Source organism: Paramisgurnus dabryanus, chromosome 17 (genome assembly GCF_030506205.2).
Source record: "Paramisgurnus dabryanus chromosome 17, PD_genome_1.1, whole genome shotgun sequence".
NCBI lineage: Eukaryota > Metazoa > Chordata > Actinopteri > Cypriniformes > Cobitidae > Paramisgurnus > Paramisgurnus dabryanus.
The window spans coordinates 19812571-19838919 of record NC_133353.1 but is presented as its reverse complement, the minus strand read 5'-3'; the positions used below and the strand labels follow the sequence as shown (position 1 = coordinate 19838919).

Here is a 26349-nt window from a genome sequence, read left to right as displayed (position 1 = left end):
GGTACTGTATTTGGTTGCTAGGGAAAAAATTGGCATCCCATAGTGATTACACTCTGAGTCACGAGTCAAACGGTCCAACCCCCGTGTCTCTACGATGTTCTGATGCGGAGATATAAGCCTTTGTTTACTCTGTTGCTAGGGTACTGTATTTGGTTGCTAGGGAAATATTGGCATCCCATAGTGATTACACTCTAAGTCATGAGTCAAACGGTCCAACCCCCGTGTCTCTATGATGTTCTATTGCGGAGATATAAGGCTTTGTTTACTCTGTTGCTAGGGTACTGTATTTGGTTGCTAGGGAAAAAAATTGGCATCCCATAGTGATTACACTCTAAGTCACGAGTCAAACGGTCCAACCCCCGTGTCTCTACGATGTTCTGATGCCGAGATATAACTGTTTGAATTTTGTGTTGCTAGGGTGCTCAAAAGTGGTTGCTAGGGGCGTGGCTTAATACCTATGTAAGGATCCTGAGAGACTGATTGGATGCCTGAGTAAAATGAGCCCACCCCCATGTCTCTATGACACTGTGGTGCAAAGATATCCATCTGGGCATTTTATAATGGCAGTCTATGGGAGATGTTGCTAGGGTGCCCAAAATTGTTGCTAGGGGCGTGGCTTAATAGCTCTGGGATGATCCTGAGAGACTGATTGGATGCCCGAGTAAAATGAGCCCACCCACTTATCTCTACGACACTGTAAAGCAAAGATATCCCATCTGGAACAGTTTTTTTTCCCTTATATGGGCGTGTTCCCTGCCCCATTATAAGTCAATGGGAAATTTCGGGGGCCTCTTACACCCCAGGGGTACAACTTACACCCCAATGTCATGTATGTTCTTACAGAGTCTACCACCCTCTTCAAATGTTATAACCCACATGTTTCTACAAAATCCTCGAGCGGAGCTATGAGTTGTCAAAGTTGGGCCCAATGTTAAGTCAATGGGATTTTTCGGGTGGTTTTTCGCCCCCCTTTCGGAAATCCTGCACCCGATCCCTTATAAAAGTCATAGCAGACGTGTCCTCAATAAGCCGGTCGTTTTGAGCCCTGTTTCATTGGTCTACGACAAACCGTGTGGGACGAGTTACGCGCCGAAAAAGTGTCCAGATATAAGAATAAATAAATAAAGATATAATAATAAGTATGAGCAATAGTAATAGTGATGCCTTGCATAAATGCAAGCACCACTAATAATAATAAGTATGCAAGATAGTAATAGTGATGCTTTGCATAAATGCAAGCACCACTAATAATAATAAGTATGCAAGATAGTAATAGTGATGCTTTGCATAAATGCAAGCACCACTAATAATAAAAAGCCCAGTAAGAACAGTACAGCGCATTTTCAATGCACTGTAATAAAAAGCCCAGTAAGAACAGTACAGCACATTTTCAATGCACTGTAATAATAAAAAGCCCAGTAAGAACAGTACAGCGCATTTTCAATGCACTGTAATAAAAGCTTCAGAGAAACCAGAAGAGGGAGGAGTTCCTATAGTGTCAGCGGACGCAATGTCTCGTTCCCGTCTCTCAGGGAATCGAGGTTACGATAGTAACTGAGACGATTTTTTCGATCGGGTAGGGTACAAGTGTTTTCAAACATTTCAGCCACTTCTAATTTTAATTTGCTGTAAACATGTTTAGCTAAAAAACTGCCAGTTTATCATTTGTTTTTCGTTCTGTCGATGTTGCGCTGCACTTAATGCTGCTGGCAGAGGCAATTTTGCCGTTTTAAAAATCCAGCGGTGCGTGTACTGTACAGTAGTACGCATGCACTCTTCTGATGACGAAAAATTGTGTCACGCACACTGTACACGGACCCTCGCGTACGTGTAAATAATGGACCATATTTGACTGTAAACCTGAAATGCTTGGAACAATGCATTATTATATTAGATCTCAAAAATATGGAGATTTTTTTATACACAAAAATGATAAAGAAAGACAAGTAAAAGTCAATGATCTGTCATGCATTTTTATTAAGAAATAAATGGATAGTAAGTAATATTTATATCTGAAAAATCTTTGCTGATAAGACCACATAATATGGCATTTACAGCAAACACACTACCAGCCCTGCATCTCAAAAGATAAAAATGACTTTAGTGACAATGAGAAGGGCTTTTAGAAATAGCTTTGTAATTCATAATCCAACATACTTTTGCATTTCTTTCATTTCCACTGTAAACCTTGACCCACGATGCACAGGTCTGGGTGTGAGGCAGACCTAACTGTGCCTCTGAGTTCAGTTTGGTCATTCCATTGTGTGTTTTCCCCATTGGAACCATCTTCAAACCTGTAACAATAAATCAGAGGTTATTAACATGCTAAAGAATTATAGAAGTAGGCGAGAACTAGTTACAATTAGTCATTTAGCAGACGCTTTTGTCCAAAGTGACTTACAAATGAGGTAACACATGGGTCTTTAACCGGGGGTCCGCCAAATTATGTTTAATCACAAGCACGTAAAATACGTAAAATATATGTACAAAACGTAACATGTCCCCATTAAATTGCGCACGTGCACGGCTGGCAGACCAAAGTAAAATAATTGAAGATTATAAATGTCCACTCAGAAAGCAGCAGTAGTGACAGAAAAAGCATGACAAAACAGTTAAATCATAAAGGCACGTGTGTCTTTTTTTAGAATGTTATTTTAGAATTATTGCGACATGTTATCTCATCTACATTTTGAACTTGGACGTCTGTTTCACGCTGTTCAGATTTGTAATTGCTAAAGCACTAATTCAACAGGCAAATGACACCACACCACGACTGCATTATAAACTGTGACAAAACTATCGCAAAGAGATGCTGCGGAGTCGTTGCATGTTGTTCTCCTGAGTCTAAACCTGCGCTACTCAAACTCATGACAATGATGATCCCCAAGAAAGGCAACAGACCTCAGAAATATAATGTAGCACAACCTCTATCCCCACCAGAATAGAGAGTTTTTGTGCAATTCACCATAATCAGTCATCTTTATAAACTGAAAGCCTGGTAAATGTGTCCATCTCACAGTAAAATGAAAATGTATTACACTGCAAATACCTTAAAATAATATTTAAACTAAATCTACTTTAGCAAAAAAATATATATACACATAAAATTATGCATGTACAACAACAGCATAATAGTGCTAATGTACTGTCTTAACTCTTTCACCGCCAGCATTTTTAAAAAAAGTTGCCAGCCAGCGCCAGCGTTTTTCATGATTTTCACCAAAGTTTAATGCCTTCCAGAAAATGTTCTTCTTTAAATATATAAACATACAATATACCAAATGAAAGAACAGACCCTCTGCTTTCAAACAAAAAAAACCGTTTCATCCTACCTTTAGTGGTTCTTTTGTAATCAGCTTTTGAATATGGGTAGGTTTTTGCAAAAACATCATATTTTGAGCAAAAAGCAGAGATAATTCCATTTTTATGACGGACTTTTCATAGAGATCCCATTCAGAGCGATCTTTAAAACAGACACGGACATGCAGCAGCTTGCCATAGGGCAATACTTCCGGTTTTAAAAAGTTGCGGAAGGGCGCCACCTGGTGGATAATAGCGGTATTGCGGAAAGACGGAAAATCTCGTCATTGGCGGGGAAGCGTTTTCTCTTAATTGACGAGATATCTCGTCAATGGCGGGGAAAGAGTTAATATAGTATGGCTGTGTGACAATATGGTTTGTTTCTATTTATTTATAAGTCCTTGATTCTGATTGTGCCTAATACGAAAAACAGCCTCTCATACCTTACTGCTTACTTAAATATCTCAGTTTTACACATTTAATATCAGGGAATCCCTGCTTCATGCCTCTCTCATCTAATTACATCTAATACAGCTTGTGTGGAAGAAGCCGACACTCGCATTGAGCAGACAGAGAGGGCACTGGAGACAGTTGAGACAGCTTTGGAATCAGTTACCAAACGAGTCACTTTCCTTGAGGCCAAAACAGATGACCTGGAGAACAGGGGAAGGAGAAAGAACCTGCGCATATTTGGGCTAAAAGAGGGAATAGAGGGAGAACAAACTCTCCTTAACTTTATTACCGATATGCTGCCAAGATGGCTGAGACTACCACAAGAAAAGTAATTCATATTGGAGCAGATTCATCGCACACTGGCCACGAGGAAACCAAATCAAAACAGAGCTTTGCTTGTTCGCTTTTTAAATTTCCAAGAGAAGGAACTTGTGTACCGGGAGGCAAGGAAATCAAACACGATGGGACCAAGTTCACATTCACTCAAGACCTTTCCGCGGAGATAATACGCATTTGACGGGGGTTTCACCCTTTCATACAACGGTTTGTCGACATAGGAACATTAATCTTTGTTGAAAGTGGGTCATATTTGTAGTCGAAATGTAACATAAATTTAGAATTTTGTGCCTATTTGACCGAGAAAAGACAGAACATGACTTTAGAGCACATTTGTATGAAAAACTACAACTCCCACTATGCACCACAATGCACAGCTCTGCAAGCCACGTCTCAGATATGCTATTGTGTACATAAATGCCACGTTAGTAAAACAAAGAAAATAGCCACCACTGTGTCTGACAGACACCAATCATGACTTACTTTTAAACGTGATGTTACATTGTGTTACACACAATAACACTCTGGCCTGGTGTGTAGCAAAGTCTTTTTCAAACAGTAATGTGTGGTTTCAGATCCGCAGTACAAATGTCTTTCCAAGTACTTAAAAAAGGGTATGCATATTAAATGTTTATTTAGTTTTACCAATTTTCTTTTGTCTCTTGTTTACTGTAATTACATCTGTGTAATATCAGCCTTATTGCTTTCACATAGACATATAAAACACCGCTCAGAAATGCTATTGTGTACATAAATGCCACCTTAGTATAACAAAGAAAATAAAAACACTCACTTTACAGTCAGACGTCCGTTTATCCCTGCATCCTGCACACAAATGCGTCCCCTGCACAATATCTCAACAGACGCGCGCCTCAGCTCTGTGCTCGTAAGCGGAAACACGTCTTTGAAATAAACATGTCCAAACACGCGCAAAGTTGCTCTCTTGCCTCGAAACATTCACCAAACAAACGTTCATATCCTTATATGATGCAGAAATGTTATAAATAAGGCACACAGCGAGAGTAGAGGCACTATCAGTCCGGGCTACTCTACACAGCAGAGGCCGATGGTTGCGGCGTCCTCCCCGGGCTCCTCTACTCAGCCTAAGCCCAGGCTCCAGCCTACTCCTCGGGCTTCTGTTCCTCCATCTGCCTCAGCTCTTTGCTGTATTGTGGCTCATAAAGGTGTAATGAACTGCGGATTAGAGAATCATGCTTGCGAAATCACTCTCTTCTATATCATATTGATTAACTTCCCCTGTTATTGTAACACAAAGTCTGACTCGCTCCACAACGTCTGTTTAGCTTAGCTTAGCATAAAGATGGTGGCTGATCGTTTTTTCGTCTGTGTTCGTATATTTTCGTAAGTCCCACCCACTGATCTTTAGTGTGAGTGGTCCCACCCATAGCCCCCACCTTGGAAAAATAAGGAATGAGTGTCTGTAGTCTTTCACACTTACAGGATTTCCTTCTTTCAATGACGCAAAATGACGATTTGTTTAAGTGTAAACCTCATGCCAGTGACTTTGTAATTTATCTTGTTTCGTTTCTATAGGTTATGTAACAAACTCTTTATCGCATAAGTTATTGTGCAGTAGCCATTAGATAGCTAATTACTTCAGAAAATAATATCACAGATCCCCTGACAGTTAGTACATCATACATGTTGGTAATCTCTTGAAAATTGTTGCTAGAAGATTAAGGTAACGCTTCAACACTGTTTATGTTTTAGATTTATTTACTAAATCTTTCACAGCGAATATAGCAAAAATGTTTGAAACTGTAAACTTGTAAAATCATCAGTGGCAACATAATACAGAATGCTTAGGTTTTTATTTAGTAATCCTTTTAACATAAAACTTGAGAGTCTGTTGCATGCAACAGCAATGCGATGAAACACATCGTGACAAACAGTAATGTGTGTTAAAACCTTTGTAAATTGAGTCACAACCATCTACAACTTGGTAATGTTTGAAATAGTATGGTCACATTTAAACAGGTACCATTAGATTGAAAACATCTATATGACGGTGAAGGTTGTTTTGCAAAATACTTAGATTTAACATTTCGGCATCGATCCTTAGTGTCAGTTCAGGCAGGACAACTTTTGTCATACACATTTGTTTAAAGATGAAAATAAACAGCTTGTGTCTAAAAATACGCCAACAAACCTTTGCATACAGGTTTTTATGTTATTAAACATTGAGACTTGTGATATGATTAGATCTGTGTGTAAGAAACATTACAGCTTACTGTTTTTAAAAATCAGGACGCATATAAATTATGTTAAAGTTCAAAACTTTTGCGTTGTTTCTCTGCATTCATATAATTCCCAAACAATCAAAGGTATTTGTCACAGCAACACATACTCATGGGAGCCACTTAAAAGTAAAATGTTTCATCATTTTGTAAATGTTAAAATGGTGTCATGTTCTGAAGTTTTCTATAAAAATCTAGACCGAAAACGCACAAACATGTTTAAAACGAAGTAAAACAGTTTGCACATTCAAAATTTTTGGTGCGTTTGATGTGAACGAAATAAATTGATGACTTTAAGGCGTTGAATCCAAAAGGTTTTGAATGTAAATGGATGTTTTGTGAAATCAGAGTACGCATACAAACAACATTTGTGGCTAATATTGATAGATCATCGATCTAGTTGAGACTGAAATCACAATGTGATGTACACATGTATACTGAAAACGTAAAATCTGTGCATTTCTGTGTGCTTAACTAAAATTTCAGTGTTGAGTTATACTAAAATAAACAAAAACCTTTCGGTACCTTAAAAGTGAGTGATGTTTGATGATGACCTCCTCATCTTTTTGGGCTTGTCAGAATTAGAGATCTTGACTGTCAAATGTATTTAGTTTACCGTGGTTTACATTTGATGTGTTGTGTATATGAAACTAAAGCTCTGTCAGGATTCGTAGAGACATGAAGTAGATGATCTTTGACTATGTGACAGACGTCAGGCAACAAAATTAGGATCATATCGTGCATGTGCTGTTTTAGATTCCCATACTAACACTGTTGACTTTTATTTTTACGCCTCTGAAAAAACATGTGATGTAGCCACATGTAATTTCTATTAATCTTTCACATTTCTCAGTGTGGATTTGCAAAAACATATGAAGAATGAGCAATGTCACACGTTGTCTGAACAAGATGTCTAAATGTTCTAATGGTAACAACACAGACATTAAGACCAAAAATCCTTGTATATTTTTTGTTTTTATGAAACCGGTACAGCAAAACATAAAAAAAAAAAAAACATAAGCAGTAAACAAAATCAATGATGAAAAACAACAGTGACCATACATTGAAACTACTAGAACATAGTTTTTGTTAAAGTATACAAATGTTGACGGACATGGATTGCCATCATAATGTTGAGTAAAAAATAAAACAGAATGAAACTTTTGGAAAACTAAAAAACAACTGTAAAACTTGCGTAAAAGATACCATTGGCTTACAGGTTTGGTTTTTTAGTCATCATTAAACGTTATGATATTATCTAGATACCATAGAAAGTGCATGCATGATCCAAGACCCCTATCAAACATGAAATCTACGGCATTTTCTATGATTTCACACACATTAATTTCTCGTTTCTTTACAAGGATATCAATGCATACGTCAATTACAAAGGCCGACATAAGTATGATATTGATGATGTAGAACTCGGCCTCGTCACATTCATAAAATATCTCTAGGGCCTTTCTAATAATCACACGGGGTTCCTCTTGGGCCTGTACAACCGTCTGTACCATGTTATTGAGAGAGCCATCTATACTTTTCACACCATCTGTTTTTTCCTTGAGTCTGGTTACACGACCGGCGTTAGCTTCGCAATAGTTTGGAGGCATGCACACATTGGCATCTTTGTATATCACAGTACATAGTAGATTGGACATCTCGCGCTTGTAGTTCTTTTTAAGCATATCTTTAAAAAGGTCGGTCCCGTACACATACCCCCTTCTGGCCATTGCGTAGTCGTTCGAATGATCTTTGTGCCATCTTTTTCAAGAATCCGTAATTTCGTAGACAACTTTGCTTGCTTGTTTGTTTCTGAGTTCAATCGCCTTCTCAGCAACAAAAGGCTCGTGTCCACTGTTTCCGCTGCGTTGCGTTTGATAGTTTGTTTGCGAATTCGGACACCTTGGCAGCATCAAAAGTTTCCACAGTTTCTGCAAAACATAAAACAGACCTCTGGTGTGTACGAATCCGACACGGTTGTTCAAATTGTTCTGTGATGTGTTAATCCGGGGTTACGTTTTTGGTAAATGTTCTGTGTTCAGAAGGAAAAACTTCTCATCTATACAGAACACATTCTTCGCTTCACAACCCCCGCAGCGTTGGTCGTTTGGTCCGCACCACGTGATAACAGCCATTACACACCCACACCCACACACACACACACACACACGCACACACCATATCCGCTGGGGGTTTTACGATGTAATTCGTAAAGCTATAGACACTGATTCATCTTAAACCTAACCTAATATCAGATTAAGGTTTACCTATTTAACGTAAGCCCGTGATTTTAATATTATGTAGAACCATGTCCTAACTGTTGTTGTGTTTATGGACGCACACAAGCATGTTTAACAAAATGTCAAATTTGTTAAATGTTTTGTCTTTAAAGAAATGATTGTTGTCACGTATGTGACAACCTGTTTTATAACAACATCAAACTTTGATAAATAATATTTGCACCCGTTTTGTTGTCCTCTAAGGGCTAACACAAGGGTTTAAGTCATCATAGGATGTGTGATGAAATGTCTTAAAACTTCTAAGTTTCTTTAAATTACGAATAAGAAATAACATGATTTAATCTGTATCTGAGTAATGAAGCCTGAAATCTAAAATAAGCCTTTTACTTTTTGACAATGGGGGGCTGAGTTTCTTTTATTTTACCAACACTCCCTCTGTCCAGACATCTGGGGGTTGTCTGCTGGTTGATAGCGGACTGGTGATAGAGAGTGTGAGAGAGAGAGAGAGAGAGAGAGAGAGAGAGAGAGAGAGAGAGAGAGAGAGAGAGAGAGAGAGAGAGTGAAACTGTTCGTCCAAACAACAAACTTTTTCCACATCAATAAATATGTCGAACACTCGCAAAACAAGAAACAACCATTGGAATAACATGTTCAAGAACCCTTTTATTTTGACAAATGTGTACCGTGTTACATTTATCGTAAATAGACATGTACACACTTGGATATTAGATGACATTAATGAATTAAACTCAGAATAGGGTGTGAAATGTCTTAAAACGTTTAAAAGGCTCTTAACGCCAGATATATGAGCGCATCAGCGTACGTTTTCTGGCAACGTTGGTACACGCATTCACATGTTTTAATCAGAGACTTTGGTTAAAGAAAGTCCCAAATCTAAAATAAAACCCCTATTATACCGGTGCGGACAGAATTACATTTTATTGTGTAATAAACACATATTCACAGTTGATTTTAAGATGTCATTAATTTAAAACAAACTCAGAAAATGATATGAAAGTGTTTTTAATCGTTTAAAAGTTTCTTAACTGTGGATATGAACACTCATCCGCGTATGTTCTCTATTGTAAACGCCGGAGCGCGATCTAATGGTGTGTTCAGAATACTATGTCTGAAAAGATTAAACTTTTATTTAGTTTAAAATAAATAGCCTTTAGTCTAAAGAATGTGTTATTGGTGTCCCCGGTGGTTTTGGCACTGTTCATCGCTATACCACTGCTGAATATTTCATTAAATAATTTGTTACAAACAAATGCTTTATTTTTGACAGAGTGTCCATATTACATTTTACCATTACAGTTTTAAAAGACTCTACATAGATTACAAACCGACCCTGCTGTGAAATATCTATCACATACGGTCATAAGTTCAGCATCAGAAACTTTGAGGCTGTTCAGTAAAATATAGCTTATAGTTAAATAGATAATAGTACATTTAAGGTTAACCAGTTACAACTAAAATATTTTATTCTTGCGTGACTTTAAAGAAGTCTCTTGCCAATACAAACGTATTATCAAGTTGTATTTATAAGATACACGCAGGCAATTGACCTAAAATCTACATAATAATTTATTTTTGTCAGAGCAGACAATATTGTATAATATACACATATTCACACATGTTTTAAGAAGCCTTTAATTAAAAATAAAACCCTAAAATGAGGTGAAGACATCTTAAAAAACATTTAAAAGTTTATTACGTCAGATATAAGTTTTCTGTCACCATCGGTTCACGTATACACATGTCTTAATCAGAGACTTGGTTGAAGATTCCCCTAAATCTAAAATAAATTCCTATTTTGCCATAGTGGACAGAATTACATTTATTAACTTTATTTTAAAATGGCAGATATGACCGTTCACCCGGCGCTTTGTCATGCACCGCCGGATCTTTAATACGCGTGAAACTATAGAACAGGTCATGAAAAGATTCACGGAACTCATGAATCGTTTAAAATTGTATTTAGTTTAGACTTTCGTCTAAATATTATAGTATTGCCGGCTCCGAAGGTTATGGCTCAGATCATTGCCTAAACTATACCCGTATACGGAATATTTAATTAAATAACTTGTGATGTTACAATCAAAAGTTTTAATCAGAGACATGGTTAAAGATTCCCCTAAATCTAAAATAAACTCCTATTTTGCCATAGTGGACAGAATTACATTTATTAACTTTATTTTAAAATGACAGATATGAACGATCACCCGACGCTTTGTCAGACACCGCCGGATCTTTAATACGCGTGAAACTATAGACCAGGTCATGAAAAGATCCCCGGACTTCATGAACCGTTTAAAATTTTATTTAGTTCAGACTTTGTGTCTGATCAGAAACTATAGCTCGATAGAAAACATCGGCTTTAAGCGTAGCCAGGTACATCTAATATATATATATATATATGATTCGTGATTGCCTTTAAATAAACTTATGCTTTTGCAAAACTTTAGATTCAACAACACACCCGCGGTGTGACACGCAGTATTGAGAAGCGCACGGGCGAGCAAAGGAGGGAGGATGGTTGAGAGCTGACATCAAATGTCAATAAACAGCAAATGTCACAAACACGAGCCGTCATTAAACATGACAGCATACGCTTGACATAAAACACACTCAGGAAAAACAATCACTCTAAATCACCGGCCATAAAACCATTAAATACTCTCTGTCTAAAGTTGACAAGGGGTCATAAAAACGACCTGTCAGACAGCAACTGTCACCGGGTGGGGGAGGGGGTCATAAAAGTTTGACGAATGCAGTCCCCATACAACTACTAGGGTTGTTTATAATAGGTTCAGTGTTGAGTGTGTGTGTGTGTGTGTGTGTGTGTGTGTGTGTGTGTGTGTGTGTGTGTGTGTGTGTGTGTGTGTGTGTACCTGGAAATTATCACGTTGTGGGGACAAAGATAGGAATACCAGTGTTTTTGTGACCTTGTGGGGACATTTTGATGTCCCCATGAGAAAACAAGCTTATAAATCAAACAAGATTATGTTTATTGAAAATCTAAGGTACAAGAAAGGTTTTTGTGATGGTTGGGGTTAGGGAATGGGGCAGGTAAAGGGAATAGAATATACGGTTTGTATGGTATAAAATGCATTACGTCTATGGAATGTCCCCACAAAACATGGAAACCAGAATGTGTGTGTGTGTGTGTGTGTGTGTGTGTGTGTGTGTGTGTGTGTGTGTGTGTGTGTGTGTGTGTGTGTGTGTGTGTGTGTGTGTGTGTGTGTGTGTGTGTGTGTGTGTGTTTGAATGTATGTGTAAACTTGCATCTCTATAATAAGGTTTGTCTTCTTCTTTTTTTTCTTCATTATTATTATTATTCCAGACATACTTGAATGTTAAAATCGTGTATGGAAACAGAAAAAAAGTTTGACTAATAACATGAGTTGGAATTTCAGAGGACTGAGGAAAATAACTAAATTAAAAACAAGTATTGAACAGGATAAAAGATCTAAAATCAAAGATTATCTTCATACAAGAATCACATCTGACCACAGTGGATATACAAAGACTAACAAAATGAAGACCTGGCCAGGTCTTTCATGCCTCCCTCAATAGTCAAGCTAGAGGGGTTGTTATTCTTATACACAAATTAATACTGTTCCAAACAATAAAAGTTTTCAAACGTTAACTGTACCGTAGATCCGGTTTTGGACAGAACTAAATTTGACAACACTACAAAACCCAGAAAAATTCTCCATACTTATATACATGACCTTAGACTATATGACATCTGGAGATTTAAAAATCCTAATTAGTGGGAATATTCATGTTATTCTAGTTCATATAAAAGTCATTCTAGAATGGATTATTTCATAATATCTGTAGAGTTACAGCCTCAGGTTAAAAACGGCTGGTATAACAGCATTGTAATTAGTGATCATGCAGCAGTGTCTATGGAAATCCAATTGGATAAGATAGGATGTTTTCCAAAAAGATGGAGATTACAATCATTTTTGTTAAAGGATCCAAACTTTGTCAAATTTGTTGAAAAGTCTATAGACACGAATTTTGAAATTATAAGCTAGAACAGTAACAACATAACCAATATAAACAAATACAGTCATTGGAAAAACAAATTAAAAAGATAGTGAGTGAGTTTTATTATGACAAAAATCCCAAAAAACTACAAAACCTGAACACTATGACATTTAAATATGATAAACTTACTACTTACAAGACTGGCTAGGAGTTTAATGTGGACTAAACAAGCATATTATGACCAAGGTGAAAAAGCAGGTAAACTACTGGCCTGGCGAATTAAGAAAACACAGGCTGAAAGGACAATCCATAGTATAAAGTCAAAAACAGGTACTTTAACGATTGACCCCACAGAGATAAATGATAACTTTAGAGAGTTTTATGAGCTGCTATATAAATCTGAATACAATGAAAATTAAGGGGCACAGAATACTTTTCTTGACCAGTTTCAATTTCAGACATTATCAGAGGAAGATAAAGCAATAGTTGATAATCCACTGACAAAAAAAGACATTTTAGATGCTATAGGAAATATGAATAGTAGTAAAGCACCTGGGCCAGATGGGCTCCCAATAGAATTTTATAAAGAATTTAAAAGTAAATTAGTACAGCCACTTCTAGACATGTACAATGAATCATATGAACTGGGTGTCCGAATTCATTGAGAGTAGCTACAATAACTCGTTTATTTAAACCAAATAAATCCCCAACGGAATTTTCTTCCTATGGGGGAATACGTCTTATGGGATGTGACACCAAGATACTATGTAAGGCTCTGACCAGGAGACTAGATAAATATTTACCTAAATTGATAACAGATGACCAACAAGGTTTTGCTAGAAATAGACAAGGTTATCATAAAATCAGACAGGTCCTAAATAAATTATATGAGAAACGCAACACTAAAGACACAGCAATGTTAACTTTAGATGCATGCCAGGCATTTGACAGAATAGAATGGAATTACCTCCTGGAATTGCTCACAAGTTGATCAGCCAGTTCATCTGGAACAATAAAAAAGCTAGACTTCGCCTAAAATTACTATATCAGCCTTATGAGAAAGGGGGGCTTCAGTTTCCAAATCTCAAGTGGTATTATATAGCAGCCCAATTGACATCAGCTACATATTATTTTTGTACTTCACCCCCATCCTGGGTAAGCATTGAACAAGAATCAGTTCCAAAGTTGTCCTTACATAGTTATCTATACTCTTCAGATGAAAAAGACTTAAAAAAAAACATACAAAAAATCCCTTTCTGAAAAAAACACGATTGTCGTAGCCATTTTGATATTTTTTACCTTCATTTGCATAATCATGCTCTTAGTAATAGCACTTAAGTTATTTTATAATTATTATTTAATGGTTTTGAATGTATGTGTTATTTGGTATGGGTTTAAATGTGTGTGCCTGTTTACTCTTAGTTTTATGGTAAGTGTGCCTGTTTACTCTTAGTTTTACGGTAATATGGAATACATGTGCAACTGGGAAAGGCCTAGGTAGTTGTTTTTTGTTTGAGTTAGGAAACAGGCAACACAAATGTGGGATCAGGTGAAGGTGGTTAAAACAATCTTTTGACCACTTTTCTCACTTATGTAGCATTTAAGTTGTAATATTAATGGAAATGTCAAGCCTGTTCAACCTTTAAATAAAAGGATATATTTTTGCATAAAGAAAGTGTTGGAAGTGCGTACAGAGGGACCACCTGTTCACTCGATCCACGGCCTTAATTTAGACTGTTAAGAACCATTGGAAGGCCGATACAACGATTTTAGTGTGGTTTGCTGCACATAAACTTATGGGGGACTCTCTATTACTCTCTCAGTTCACCCCTATTTGGGGTAATGAGCAATTCACACCTGGTAAAAAAAAGATGGTGGGTTTCAACTATGGCATGCCAAAGACATTCAGATGGTAGTGGATTTGTATACAGATGGAGTGTTGCTTACTTTCAATCAATTATGTGAAAAATACCAAATTCCTCCAAAGCATTTTTTTAAACATCTACAATTGAATTTTTTTATTGTATCCAGATCAAAGCAGATTATACACATCCCACCATTATCAAAAATAGAGGAGGTTTTCCTTGGGCACATGGGAAGGAAACACCTACTCTCTATTTATTATAATTTATTAATATCTACTTCTAAAGATTCAGCAATGGATAGATTCATCTTTGGGAACCATCTATGAACATTATAGAATATGGAATGTAACTTTTTCATCTGTTACATTGAAGTTTATAGAGACTTATTTTATTTCAAAATTTTACATTGATGTTGATTTTTTTCCACAATGAAATATGGATTGTGCAAGTTTGTGTGTGTGTGTGTGTGTGTGTACCTGGTATTTATTATGTTGTGGGGACCAATTGTCCCCACAAAGCAGGCGCGGAGCCCAATCAGAAATGTAAAAAAATACTACTCTGTAGTTAGACATGGATTACTACTTTATGTGGTGTATTTTATCTATAGCATGTTATGTTAAAAACAGTAAAATTATAAGTAAGCCTGATAACTATTTAAAAACTATTAAAAAGCAGTTGAATGTTGCGTTACAGTATGGTTCTAATGAGAAAAATATTCCCGAGCAGCTTTCAGCCATGATCACTTTGAGAACTTTGGAAAACGTATTTTGAATAACACCACATAAATATGTGCTGTGTGCTTTCCTCTCAATAACATAAACACACAACAAATATGACAGCGGGGTAAAAAATAGAAAGAAAACATCTGATCACAGTGATGTTGTTTGATATAGCCTATACCAGCTCTCTAACTCAGCACTATAAGTCACGCCACGTTTATTGCTACACTTTATACAATATAGCCTATTGGTTTTAAGCAACAAATAGCCTATCATAACTACCTATAAGCCTACTGTGTAATTGGGACATTAATTTAAGAAATACATTAAAAGCAGAAAGACGTAGGTTGCGGAAATAGTGGGTTCACTTCAATCCACACCACAGACGTTCTTGGTTTGCTTCTTATTTATTAAATTGAGGCAATTGTTTGATTAAACATTGATTAATATTAAGATACAATTTATACAAAACGAAATTTACTTTAAAGAAAGTCTTTCTACAAAACAAACCTATGCAGGGCTCGCAAAATCGCTCGACGTCCCGGGGCTATGGCGAATTCCTGTCGGGCTACAAAAATGTATTTGGAAAAAATTTTGTAATGTGTTTGCATTCTCTCTGATTTAGTTAGGTAATTATATTGTATGTAATTCGGCGTCATCTTGTTAGTCATTACTATCTAAGTGAAACTGTCAGAAAATGAAGTGAAAGCATAATTAAACCTATTATTCCTTTCGTGTTCACGTCTGACATGCGCGCTCCTCGGCTCCGCTCTTTACGAGTAGGCTACATGCTTGCTCTTGTGCTCATCAAAAGGTATATTAAATGTTTATTTATTTATCATTTCGTTTAACCTCAGAGTCTAACATTATTCTAGCAATTTCATTTTTCTTTCTTTATTTAGTAAGTTAACTTAAATATGTGAGAACGAAAATATATTTTTAGTGATTTGCATAAAGAGAATCAACCTGATCTCACGAATTTCCGTGGCATAGTCACGGAATTTTTTGCTAATTTTTCCGTGACATTCTCACGGATCTCCGCATATTTCCGTGGCCCTGCCACGGACTTTCTTTTCCGTGGCATTCTCACGGATTGGTAACTCAACTGTTTTGTCCTATTTTCTTACCATTGTCGCTTTGGTTTAGGGTTAGATTTACATAAAATGACATCCCTACCCAAACCCATCTCTAACCCCAACGCCAGGCAACAATTGATTAAAGTTTAGAAAATATAAAAGAATACATCAGAAAAAATAGTATAAACCAATACTTAAAGTGACAAACTAACGCAAACACCAAATCTAACCCTAAACTGAAGCGACAATGGTTTGAAAATAGGAAAAAGCAGCTGAGTAACCAATCCGTGAGAATGCCACGGAAAAGAAAGTCCGTGGCAGGGCCACGGAAATATGCAGAGATCCGTGAGAATGCCACAGAAAAATGAGCAAAAAATTCTGTGGAACTTTGTGAGATCATGTATAAGAGAATATGACGTTAGAAGCTTCATTTTAAGCATTTAGTAGCCTAATTTATTTAAACACTTTAATAGGCTATTTATAAAAGTATTAGGTTTTTTGTGTTCATTAATATTTCTTGTCACTGTGTGCGGGTACTTTTTTTGTAGGCTATGACAGCTTTTTTTCCAAAAAGGCTTAGTTAATGTCACGTTGCATTACAATTTAAAGTATCAATAATGTCAAAATGTGACGTGCAATTCGGGTGTGTGTTTATGCTGTTTAAATAGTGTTCTCACCAATACGCTTGTGATTCCTGAAGTTTTGACGAATTTTTTAGACTTGTTATAGTTTCTTATTCAAAAGTGACACCCATAGATTCAGGCCCACCCGGACTTAATCCATGCCCACCCATATGTCACGTTCTGCATCCGCCACTGCCACAAAGATAGGAATACCAGTATTTTTGTGATCTTGTGGGGACATTTTGATGTCCCTATGAGGCAACAAGCTTATAAATTAAACAAAATGATGTTTCTTAAAAATGTGAAGTAGGAGAAGGGTTTTCTGTGATGGTTGGGGTTGGGGAATGGGGTAGGTTAGGGGAATAGAATATACAGTTTGTATGGTATAAAATGCATTATGTCTATGGAATGTCCCCACAAAACATGGAAACCACAATGTGTGTGTGTGCATGTGGGACTGTTATTAGTTCTATCTATGATGTGTTGCAGTAGTTTAAAGGTATTGCTGAGGATTTTCTTATTCCGGGTGGATCATCAAGACTATTGGTCCTCCTAGTTGTCAATCAGGAGTTTTGCGCAATTGCATTTTGCAAAAAGTGGAGAAGGCGGTTATTTTCTAAAATTCAAGAAAATCCTCCGCTACACCTTTAATGTTCTATAATGCAATCAAAAACCCAATAAATATATTAGAAGATATGTCACTGCAGGCATGCTGAGATGCGGGCATAAACCGTGGACTCGCCATGAACAGCAAGTGGAGTTGTATATCATCCGCATAGCAGTGATAAGAAAAGCCATGTTTCTGAATGCTCAAGAGTCTTGGTAATGAAGGAAGGAAGACATACAGGTCTGTAGTTTTCTAACATTGCAGGATTATGTGTGGGTTTCTTCAGCAGCGGGGTTCTCCAGGCCTCTTTTTAAAGCTGTGGGAAATGTACCAGTGGAAAGAGATGAGTTGATAAGGTGGGTAATAGCAGGATAATTGATGGAGAAATTGGCTGAAGGAGATGGGTGGGTATGGGATCTAACGGGCAAGTAGTCAGGTGTTTGAAGCAAGATCTTTGAAACATCCACTTCAGATAAGAGAAAAAGAGGGGAGCGAGCATGCATCAAGAGTTTGAGCATCTGCAAGAGGTGGCAGCCCAGAGAACTGACTGCTGATAGAGTTTGTTTTCTTCACAAAGACAGAAACAAAATCATCAGCCATTAAGGTGGGTTTGCAAAGTGGAGACTCGCAAGAAGTCAAACGATGCAGTCAGGGTGTTGAAGTCGGCTGCCTTTCTCAAGGTGGATGTTGAAGTCACCAAGAATTATTAGAGGAGTACCATCCTCTGGAAAAAAAGCAAAAGTACATCCAAGTCCTCTAGGTCTAGGAAATGTCCAAGCTGACCCGGGGGGCGATAGATAACTAGAAAATTGATTTTAGTAGGGTGGATGATAGTAACAGCATGCAACTCGAAAGAGCTGCTGTCACACGAGGGTGAAAGCTGTTGAAATTCCAGTTGTTTGGAATGAGTAGACCGGTCCCTCCCTGTAGTGCGAGGACTGTGGGGAAAAAGTATAATTGTTAGAGAGGCAGCAGGAGTTTCCATGTCCTCTGGTTTGATCCAGGTCTAAGTAAGTCCAGAATGTAAAGCAATAGCTGTAATGAAATCTGTTTGTTGACAGCAGATTGACAGTTCCATAAGCCAATGGGAAAAGTAATTGATGCAGTCGTGGATGATGAAATAGTGCAGAGATTATTAGCATTGCATTGCCGTCGATGTGATTCAGCTGACTTACAAACTGTAGTGAGACTAGAGATTTGAAAACACATAGTCAAAAGAGGAGAATATGAAATGTAGAAGAGTGAAAAAGATAAAGATAAATAGATAAATTAAAAAATTAGTACAAAAAGTGCCCTGTGACCTTGCTCAGTGGAGCCAGGCAGGTAGATTTGCTAGTCTTTACACTATTCCTTATTCACATAAGGAGGGCTACTGTACACGTGATGACACTGCTGCGACAGCTGCCACAGTGGACTGAATAATGCTGGATGCACGAGAACAAACGCAATTTCAGCATGTGAGAATGGTAAAAAAGACAGTGTTTTTTTAGCAATGAGACTGCTTTAACAAGACAATGAACAAATACACATTTTTTGAAGACTTCTGTTTATAAACTGCTTCACCTAGAGACTAAACTCTTGACTGTTTAAATACTTTCCCTGGCGTGGGCCATGCCCAACAATATTCAACAACAAACAACTGAAACAAACGCGAGAACGCATGAGAACAAATGCAATTTCAGCAATGAGTAATTGAGTGATTACGTTTTATTATGTATGTGTCTTTTCATATTTATATTACAGCGTTACTATATTAAATTGACCCTTTTTACAAAATGTACTGTTATAAAAAGTCTTAAGTGTCCACAGAATGTGTCTGTGAAGTTTCAGCTCAAAATAGGGTTAGGGTTTTTATTATGCAGTAGCATAGGTTTGTACTTTGAATATCCTGGCAACAACAAAACAAGAGAATTTCTAAACAATCTGCATCTTGATTCAACAATGATCAACAAGCTATTCACTTTCACACATGCTTGATAGTTACTCTGACTTGAATGAGACAGTATTTTGCAGTGTCTGTTTTTAGTTGGAAAAGTTAGAAAGTTAATAAAATGAATTTAATGTATTAAACACTGAGCATCACATACTTTATGGGTATATCAACACAGCTGAGAAATTAAGTAGAAACAGGCAATAATGCATTTTACAGCTCTGATCAGCCCCGCCGCTCCCATAACGCGCATCACGCGCTGTGCGTAGGGCACCAGGTGCTGAGAGGGCACCAAAACAATAGCCTAATGAAAAAAAAATTATAATGCTGATAGAATTTCATTAGCCTATAGAAATATTATTAGGCACTTTTTATCCATGTAAATGTTACAAAAAAGGGGGGACGAGATAATTTAATTGCGCTAGTATAGAAAGTATGCCCCCCAGCCTTTGATGGTCCGTGCAGGTTGATCGCGCGGGCGCCTGACGAAGTTTGACAGAGGCCGTTTCTCAATCTGAAGGCTGCAGCCTCCAGAGGTCGCATTTATAGGCTGCATACATCATCAAAACGTTCTTATTTCGTAATATTAACGATTATGAAGTTGACTATTATTCTTAGTTAATCGTAAATTGTTTAAATATGCTTATGACTTGCTAATGTAATGTTCAGTTAACTAAAATAAACCAGGCTTGATGACGTATGCAGCCTGCATTTGAGACCTCGCGCAGGTTGCAGCTTTCGGATTGAGAAACGGCCAGACAGTAGGCAACTTTTGGAAATGGCCCGAAAAGACAGCAGGGGTCAGGATCGGAAAAAAGAAAAAAGATGAAACTGCGGGATGATGCCCGTGCATCACTTGCAGGTAAGTCCATCATGTTTAATTCCAAAATAAGGGAAATGCGCATGGGCTGCAGCTGCTGCTAATCGTAATGCGCCTCGAACTTGCGGTGCTGATATTAATGTTAGCAAACTATGTTGTTATAAGTTATAACTTCAGTGCAAGCTAAATTTAGATTTTACTGTAAAACATTACCTATGCATATGCATTTTACAAATAACTGACGTCAGCTGTTACTTTCTTTACTACGTTTTTTTAGATATTGAGCAGTTAGTTTATTTTGTGGTTTATTTTGACGTGACGGCGGTTAATACTTAGTTAATGTTAGCAGTCAGTGCACATGGTAGGCTTACAATTCCTGACTGTTAAATATATATAAATATAAAATGTCATCATGTATGATATGAAGCAAACATTACTGTGACACTTAGTTCTCTAAATCTTTGTAATATTTAAGAATTTTGAGTATTCTTGTTATTGATGTTTATTTAATGTAATTTATTTAAAGTGACATTGTACTGGGGAAAAACATGTCTGGATTATTTTGATAATTTAAGTTTTGTATTTTTTCTATTTTGCTATTCTACTGTATAAAAGTTTGCACTTTCAAATGTGTAGTGTGTGTTGACTAAAGCTGTGAAGATTTTACTTTCTGCTATTAAGTTATATGTTTGGTAATAAAAAGTTAAACTGGCAAAAACAAACAAAACATTTCTCAGGGTCGGGGGCATTATAAAGAAATTATGCTTAGGGCACCAAAATGGCTAGCAGGGGCACTGGCTCTGATACCATGTAGTTTCTGTGAAATTACTTCATTTGTTTCATGGTAGTAACAGATAAAAGTTTAAATTTTACAATCTATCTACTACAGTGACTTGGTTAGTCTCTTTGTTCACTTAGTTTTTATGCCATACATTTAAAAGTAACCATGTACTTACCAACATTTTACTCATTCACAGCACAATCAGGCTGGTGTAATTACAGAAATATTACTTCACAAAAAGTACATCCTGAACATGTATCATTTCAGTAAGTAAATTTTTACTACAATTATTACCATGTTATTATACCTTTAAATGAACACAATTTACAGTGTTATTGTCTAGAAACTGCGTAGTAATTGTCTGGATATTGCACAGTAATTACTTGTAATATATGGTTTAAAAAGAATATTCCCATGAAATTACATATATATTACCATAGCATTACCAAGTTATTATCTGTAAAGTAAAGTGCTACATCTATGTACATAATATTAAGATATATATATGTATATATATACATATATATATATATATATATATATATATATATATATATATATATATATATATATATATATATATATATATATATATATATATATATATATATATATTGTGCTATTTATAATTATATTAAATGTCAGACAATCATACAACATATATTACATCAATAGTAGGCATTTACACATCAACCTTTCCCTTAACACAAAAAGTGTCAGACTCACCCATGGGTGCTAATTGCTGGTTCACTCCCACATGTCTCTGCCACAGAAAAGACTGGAATCTTGGGTGGCAGGGTCAAACTGGGCCTCCTATCTGACTGGCTTCGTCTGATAAATGGTTGACGTCCTTGTGTAGACACTGGTAACCAACCACACTCACCCCAGGGATGAGGAAGAACACTGCTACCAGAGGAGGCCCATGCCTGGGGAGACCTGGAAACAGGCTGAGCCTCAAATAATGATGATGAGGCAGGACAAAACACTGATCGAGCATTGCTAAATACCCTCAAAGTACAGTCGTCGCTACCATTTTTTAGAGACCACTGTAGAACCTTTGGAGAAACCGGAGGTGATGGTGCCTTAAAAGAGTTGGCAAGCCCAGACATAATGCTGGGGTTTTGGTCATGCTGCATGGCAGAAGTAATTGGCAGGATCAGTTGTCCGGTGGAAGGAGGTGTTGGGAGTTTACGAACAACATGAAGACTTGATAAAGCTGTAGTTGTGGGTTTACTTATAAATACTGGAGGACTCGGCAGTCTACGATGTAACAGAGGTGTGGATGGTAAGGTGCGTGTTCTAGATACAGATGGGGTGGAAGGAGTTGGGCCAGCACTATTTGGTACTGTTTCATTGGTTCTGTTCTCCTCTTGTGTTAATTCTACTTCACATGAGCGGGAGGAGAGCTTACTGTGACCCTGCTTAGCAGTAGGTATTTTTGTTGGTGAGTTAGAAGAATGCCTCAAGTGAATTATTTTTCTTGTTTGTTTGTAGAGGGAGAAAGCCTCCTCACTTTCTATATGTGGTTCGTGACAGAAATCATGTTGACCATCCTTTCCAATTCCTCGGGTATCTTGGTGTATGGTACGGACTGGTGACATACTTAAAGAACCTTTACGAAAATGTCCCTTACTTGGTAGAACTGTTACAGACTGCAGAGATGCTTGCAATCTCTGAGTCATTGCTGTCTTTTTTGGCTGGGTTGATCTGCCTCTGCTTGCAAAGTTTTCTCCTGTGTCCTTTGCCTGTACATTTTCAAAGGAATTGTCCATGAGAACCTCAAGTGAAGGAGGTGGTAGACTGTCAATAATGTCAAGATCCTCTTTGATTTTAGAGAATTGTGAGACACTTCTGAGTGTATCATTAAGCATTAATGTGCCAGAGTAACCTAAACCTGGAATGATGGGAACACCACACTTTCTAACACCTTTAAGAGGTCCAAGCACTTTTGCATCTGGCATCTGTCTACTATCCTCTAGCCCCTGACTGAAAGTGTTAATCAATTTTTTTACAGAATTCCTACCCATGTATGCCCCTGAACACTGGTGTAGTGATGGTGGGGGGCTTGGCACAGGTGTTAATTTAACTGGACCCATTGAAGCTTTCTTGTCTTTTTGTTTTATGTCTATTTTTTCATTTTCTTTCCCCTTTATTTCCTTTATGTCTTCCTGCACATTGGCTTGCTTTTCTACTTTTGCTTTATCAGCCTTTCTGAGATTAATTGGAGAAAAAATATTTTTATTCAAAGAACACTGCCTGCCAGCAGCTACTGAGGAAATACCTTGTGTTTGCTGTTGTTTGACTTGTTTAGATAAATCTCGCTTAGTTTTTTCTTCAGACTTAACCTTCTTTATCCTCTCCAGCCTTTGGTTAATTTCCTTTTGAGTTGTTTTAAGTTCAGTGAGAGTAAGATCTTCATTTCTAATACTTAGAGAATCTGCTGATCTTGACCGGCACTGCTTAGTAACCATTGTCTTTATCTTTGGTGTTCTAGTTGCCGTTGTGTGTGGTCTTTTAGAGCTTTTGGCACCATCTTCTGTCCACTGGTGACTATTGCTCTTTGGGCTATTTATGTGTTTTGACAATGGGCTAATCATGTGTTTTGACAATGTCATTTCAACAGTTTGTGGATTTTCTATGCTCTTTGCTGGCATGTGACTTGGTTGCTTAAGATCCGGAGTAGAAGAGTTTGATAATATATTTTTTTTTTCATTTTTTCTTTCCTTTCTGCAATCATCTGTCTTATCCTCTCCTACCCCCTTTTCACCTTCATCCAAAGAGACATAGCCAAGAATTGATTCTGTATCCCTCTGTTCTTTTCCTGTAATAGTACAGGTTGGGTCTATGGAGTTTAGAGAACTGCTGTTGCTCATTGTTTTAAGAAACCTTTCCCTGTATGAGCCATGATGAACTGGTGTAAAACTGAAATTGGTACACATTGTTCCGTTTGAATCACATCTTTCTTTGCATGTGCACTGTCTGTCTGAACCTGTTAGTGAGTCACTTTCTGCCCCAATACCACTGTCTTCACTAAACAGCATAGAATCATCTGGGCCAGGTTTTCTTTGTGAGGCAGCCTCAATTTGAGAAAGCAACTGCATTAATCTTGATTCAAATGTGTGCTTTGTTCTGAGTTTTTCTTCTAGAATTTCAGAAATGGAATTAAAGTATTCCACTGCCTCCCCAAGTGCCATATCCCCAATTCCACAAACTGATTGACCCAGTAGCCGCATCCTCTGAACGGTGTACTGGAGGAGTTGCTGTAGCAGGTCTGGTTGGTGCTCACTACAGGTGGGAGATGTCAATTTTTTTTTCGAGCTAGATGAGAGGGAATAGTCTTGTTGGCAAGGCCAAGCCAGGTGGTCTCTATGTTTTTTAAACATATTCTCTCCTTCTTCTACTATTTGCAAAAGCCCTTTATTTATTTCTTCATATCGTAGGACCAGGAATGCCACCATGGGTTGTAAGGAGAACTGGGTCTGCGTTGCATGATCAAGAATCCCCAACAGGTCTTCATATTTAGTAATACTGGGGTTAAGATATCCATAAGCAGCTTGATGAGCTTCCACAAGTGGCTCTGGAAAGTCTACTTTTTCTACGACAGAACATCTTTCCTTTCTTTTCTTGTTTAATTTGACATCTTTAAAACTTTTCTTTGATTTCTTTGCACCTTTTTTTCCCAAAGCCTCTTGTTTTAATTCTTGTTTGTCTTTGGCTTGAGATATTATATTGACTGTAATCTCTTTTGTGCCTAGTTTGGCAGAAGCACCCCTAGCATTTTCTGGCTCTGCCAAAGATTTCCTTCCTATCATTGTGGAACTTATGTTGTTCTGACCTGTTGAGTTATAAATGTCACTTCCACCACATCCTTCACTTCCTACGTCATCAGACTGCGATTCTGCTGGGCTTTCCTGTGTCACTGGCAGTAAAGTTCTCCCCTTTCGGAATGGACTGTGGGCTGTTTGGAGACTGTTCCCTCGTGATGGAGTGCAGCCCATTTTAAAGCAATTGCAGTTCACCAGCTGTTACACCATAAAAATACAGTCCAGCACAGATGAAAAGGAAGAATGCTTCATCTTATACCAGGATGTTTCAGAGCCTTAGCCACCAGCTATGCTTGTCATTATGTATGTCTCTGTGTGTCCTAGGAAATCACTGTTATAAGCCTTTTATAGAGAAAACGAATGTTGTTAAGTGCCAAAGAAGTTGTATCTTTTTCAGGTAAAATCCAAACAAAAATATTATTCCATAAATGGTTTGCATTTCCTTTAAAGTATTGTCAAGCAGTTTGTCTGATGTAGTGTCCCTCTGTATTGTCTAGAGGATGAGCAGCTGAAAAGATTAGAAAGGATTTGGGTATAGTCCTTAGCATGCACATATGTCACCTTATACCAAATAAAACTCACACAGTTACAAGACCTTAAGCTCATTAAGGTAATCACTCCTGTCAGGTGGCTTTTTATATCTCAAACACAATGTCTCCCTGTTTGGCTCTCACATATGTATATCAGAAAATGTCAAATTAATTAGCATGTAATAAATGAGTGAACCATTCTGTACTGTTAACTGTTACGTCTGGCTTCAGCTTTGTTAGCTTTTTTTATAAATTGATTGTGACACATGTTAAAAAAAAAAACCCTGTTGTCTTTGTGCTGCTTCACTGATGTATTTGCACAGAAACCTGTGAAGAAGAAAAGCTAGAACAGAAAGTATAGTTTACTATTGAATGAAGACATGCATCTCTTAATTGTTTTTAAACAATAACAGATACAATGATCTTTTAAATCTTTTAATCTAAATGTGGACACTTACATTTTTGAGACAAAATATAATTGAACAAACAGTCATTTTCATATTGGGGCAGCGGTGGTTCATGTAGGTTGTCTACAAACCGGAAGGTTGGTGGTTCAATCCAGAGTATGTGAGCGGTGCGGAGTGGGAGCGGAGCGAGGAGTGGAGTGGCGTAATTTTGCCAGGGGCGAGTAGCGTTTTTTTTTATGTCGGAGCGTTGTGATGATCTCTCGCTCCGAAAACGCTCCACTATCGCTCAATTACGAGTCAGGACTCGTCAGACTCCGGACCAAACCACTGTGAATAAAAACGTAGGGGGACTTAAAATGTTTCTTAACATATTTTGCATTCGTTTGCATTTGTATTGTTGTCTTACTAGTACTTTCACAAACATTTATATACGCGACACTGGGAAACTACAACTCCCATGAGCACTCTGCACCAAGCGCAACGCAAAGAGACCATTTGTTGAGACGCGCGCGCGATCAGCGGAGCGTTGCGGACCAAAGCACCACCTTCCAGAGAGCGCGCGAGGGCTGATGGATTTG

The 26349-nt window shown here is 37.5% G+C and overlaps 1 protein-coding gene across 1 annotated transcript; it reads right to left on the bottom strand.

The window, feature by feature from the left end:
* Positions 1 to 1959: 1959 nt before the first annotated feature.
* Positions 1960 to 25700, bottom strand: pcare1 (photoreceptor cilium actin regulator 1). The gene is made up of 3 exons (XM_065288849.2): positions 22422 to 25700; positions 21737 to 22391; positions 1960 to 2294 (listed from the first exon to the last, which is right to left on the bottom strand). The coding sequence occupies exons 1-3, from the start codon at positions 25006 to 25008 to the stop codon at positions 2171 to 2173; spliced, it is 3366 nt and encodes a 1121-aa protein (XP_065144921.1). The 5' UTR covers positions 25009 to 25700; the 3' UTR covers positions 1960 to 2170.
* Between the last annotated feature and the right edge of the window lie 649 nt (positions 25701 to 26349).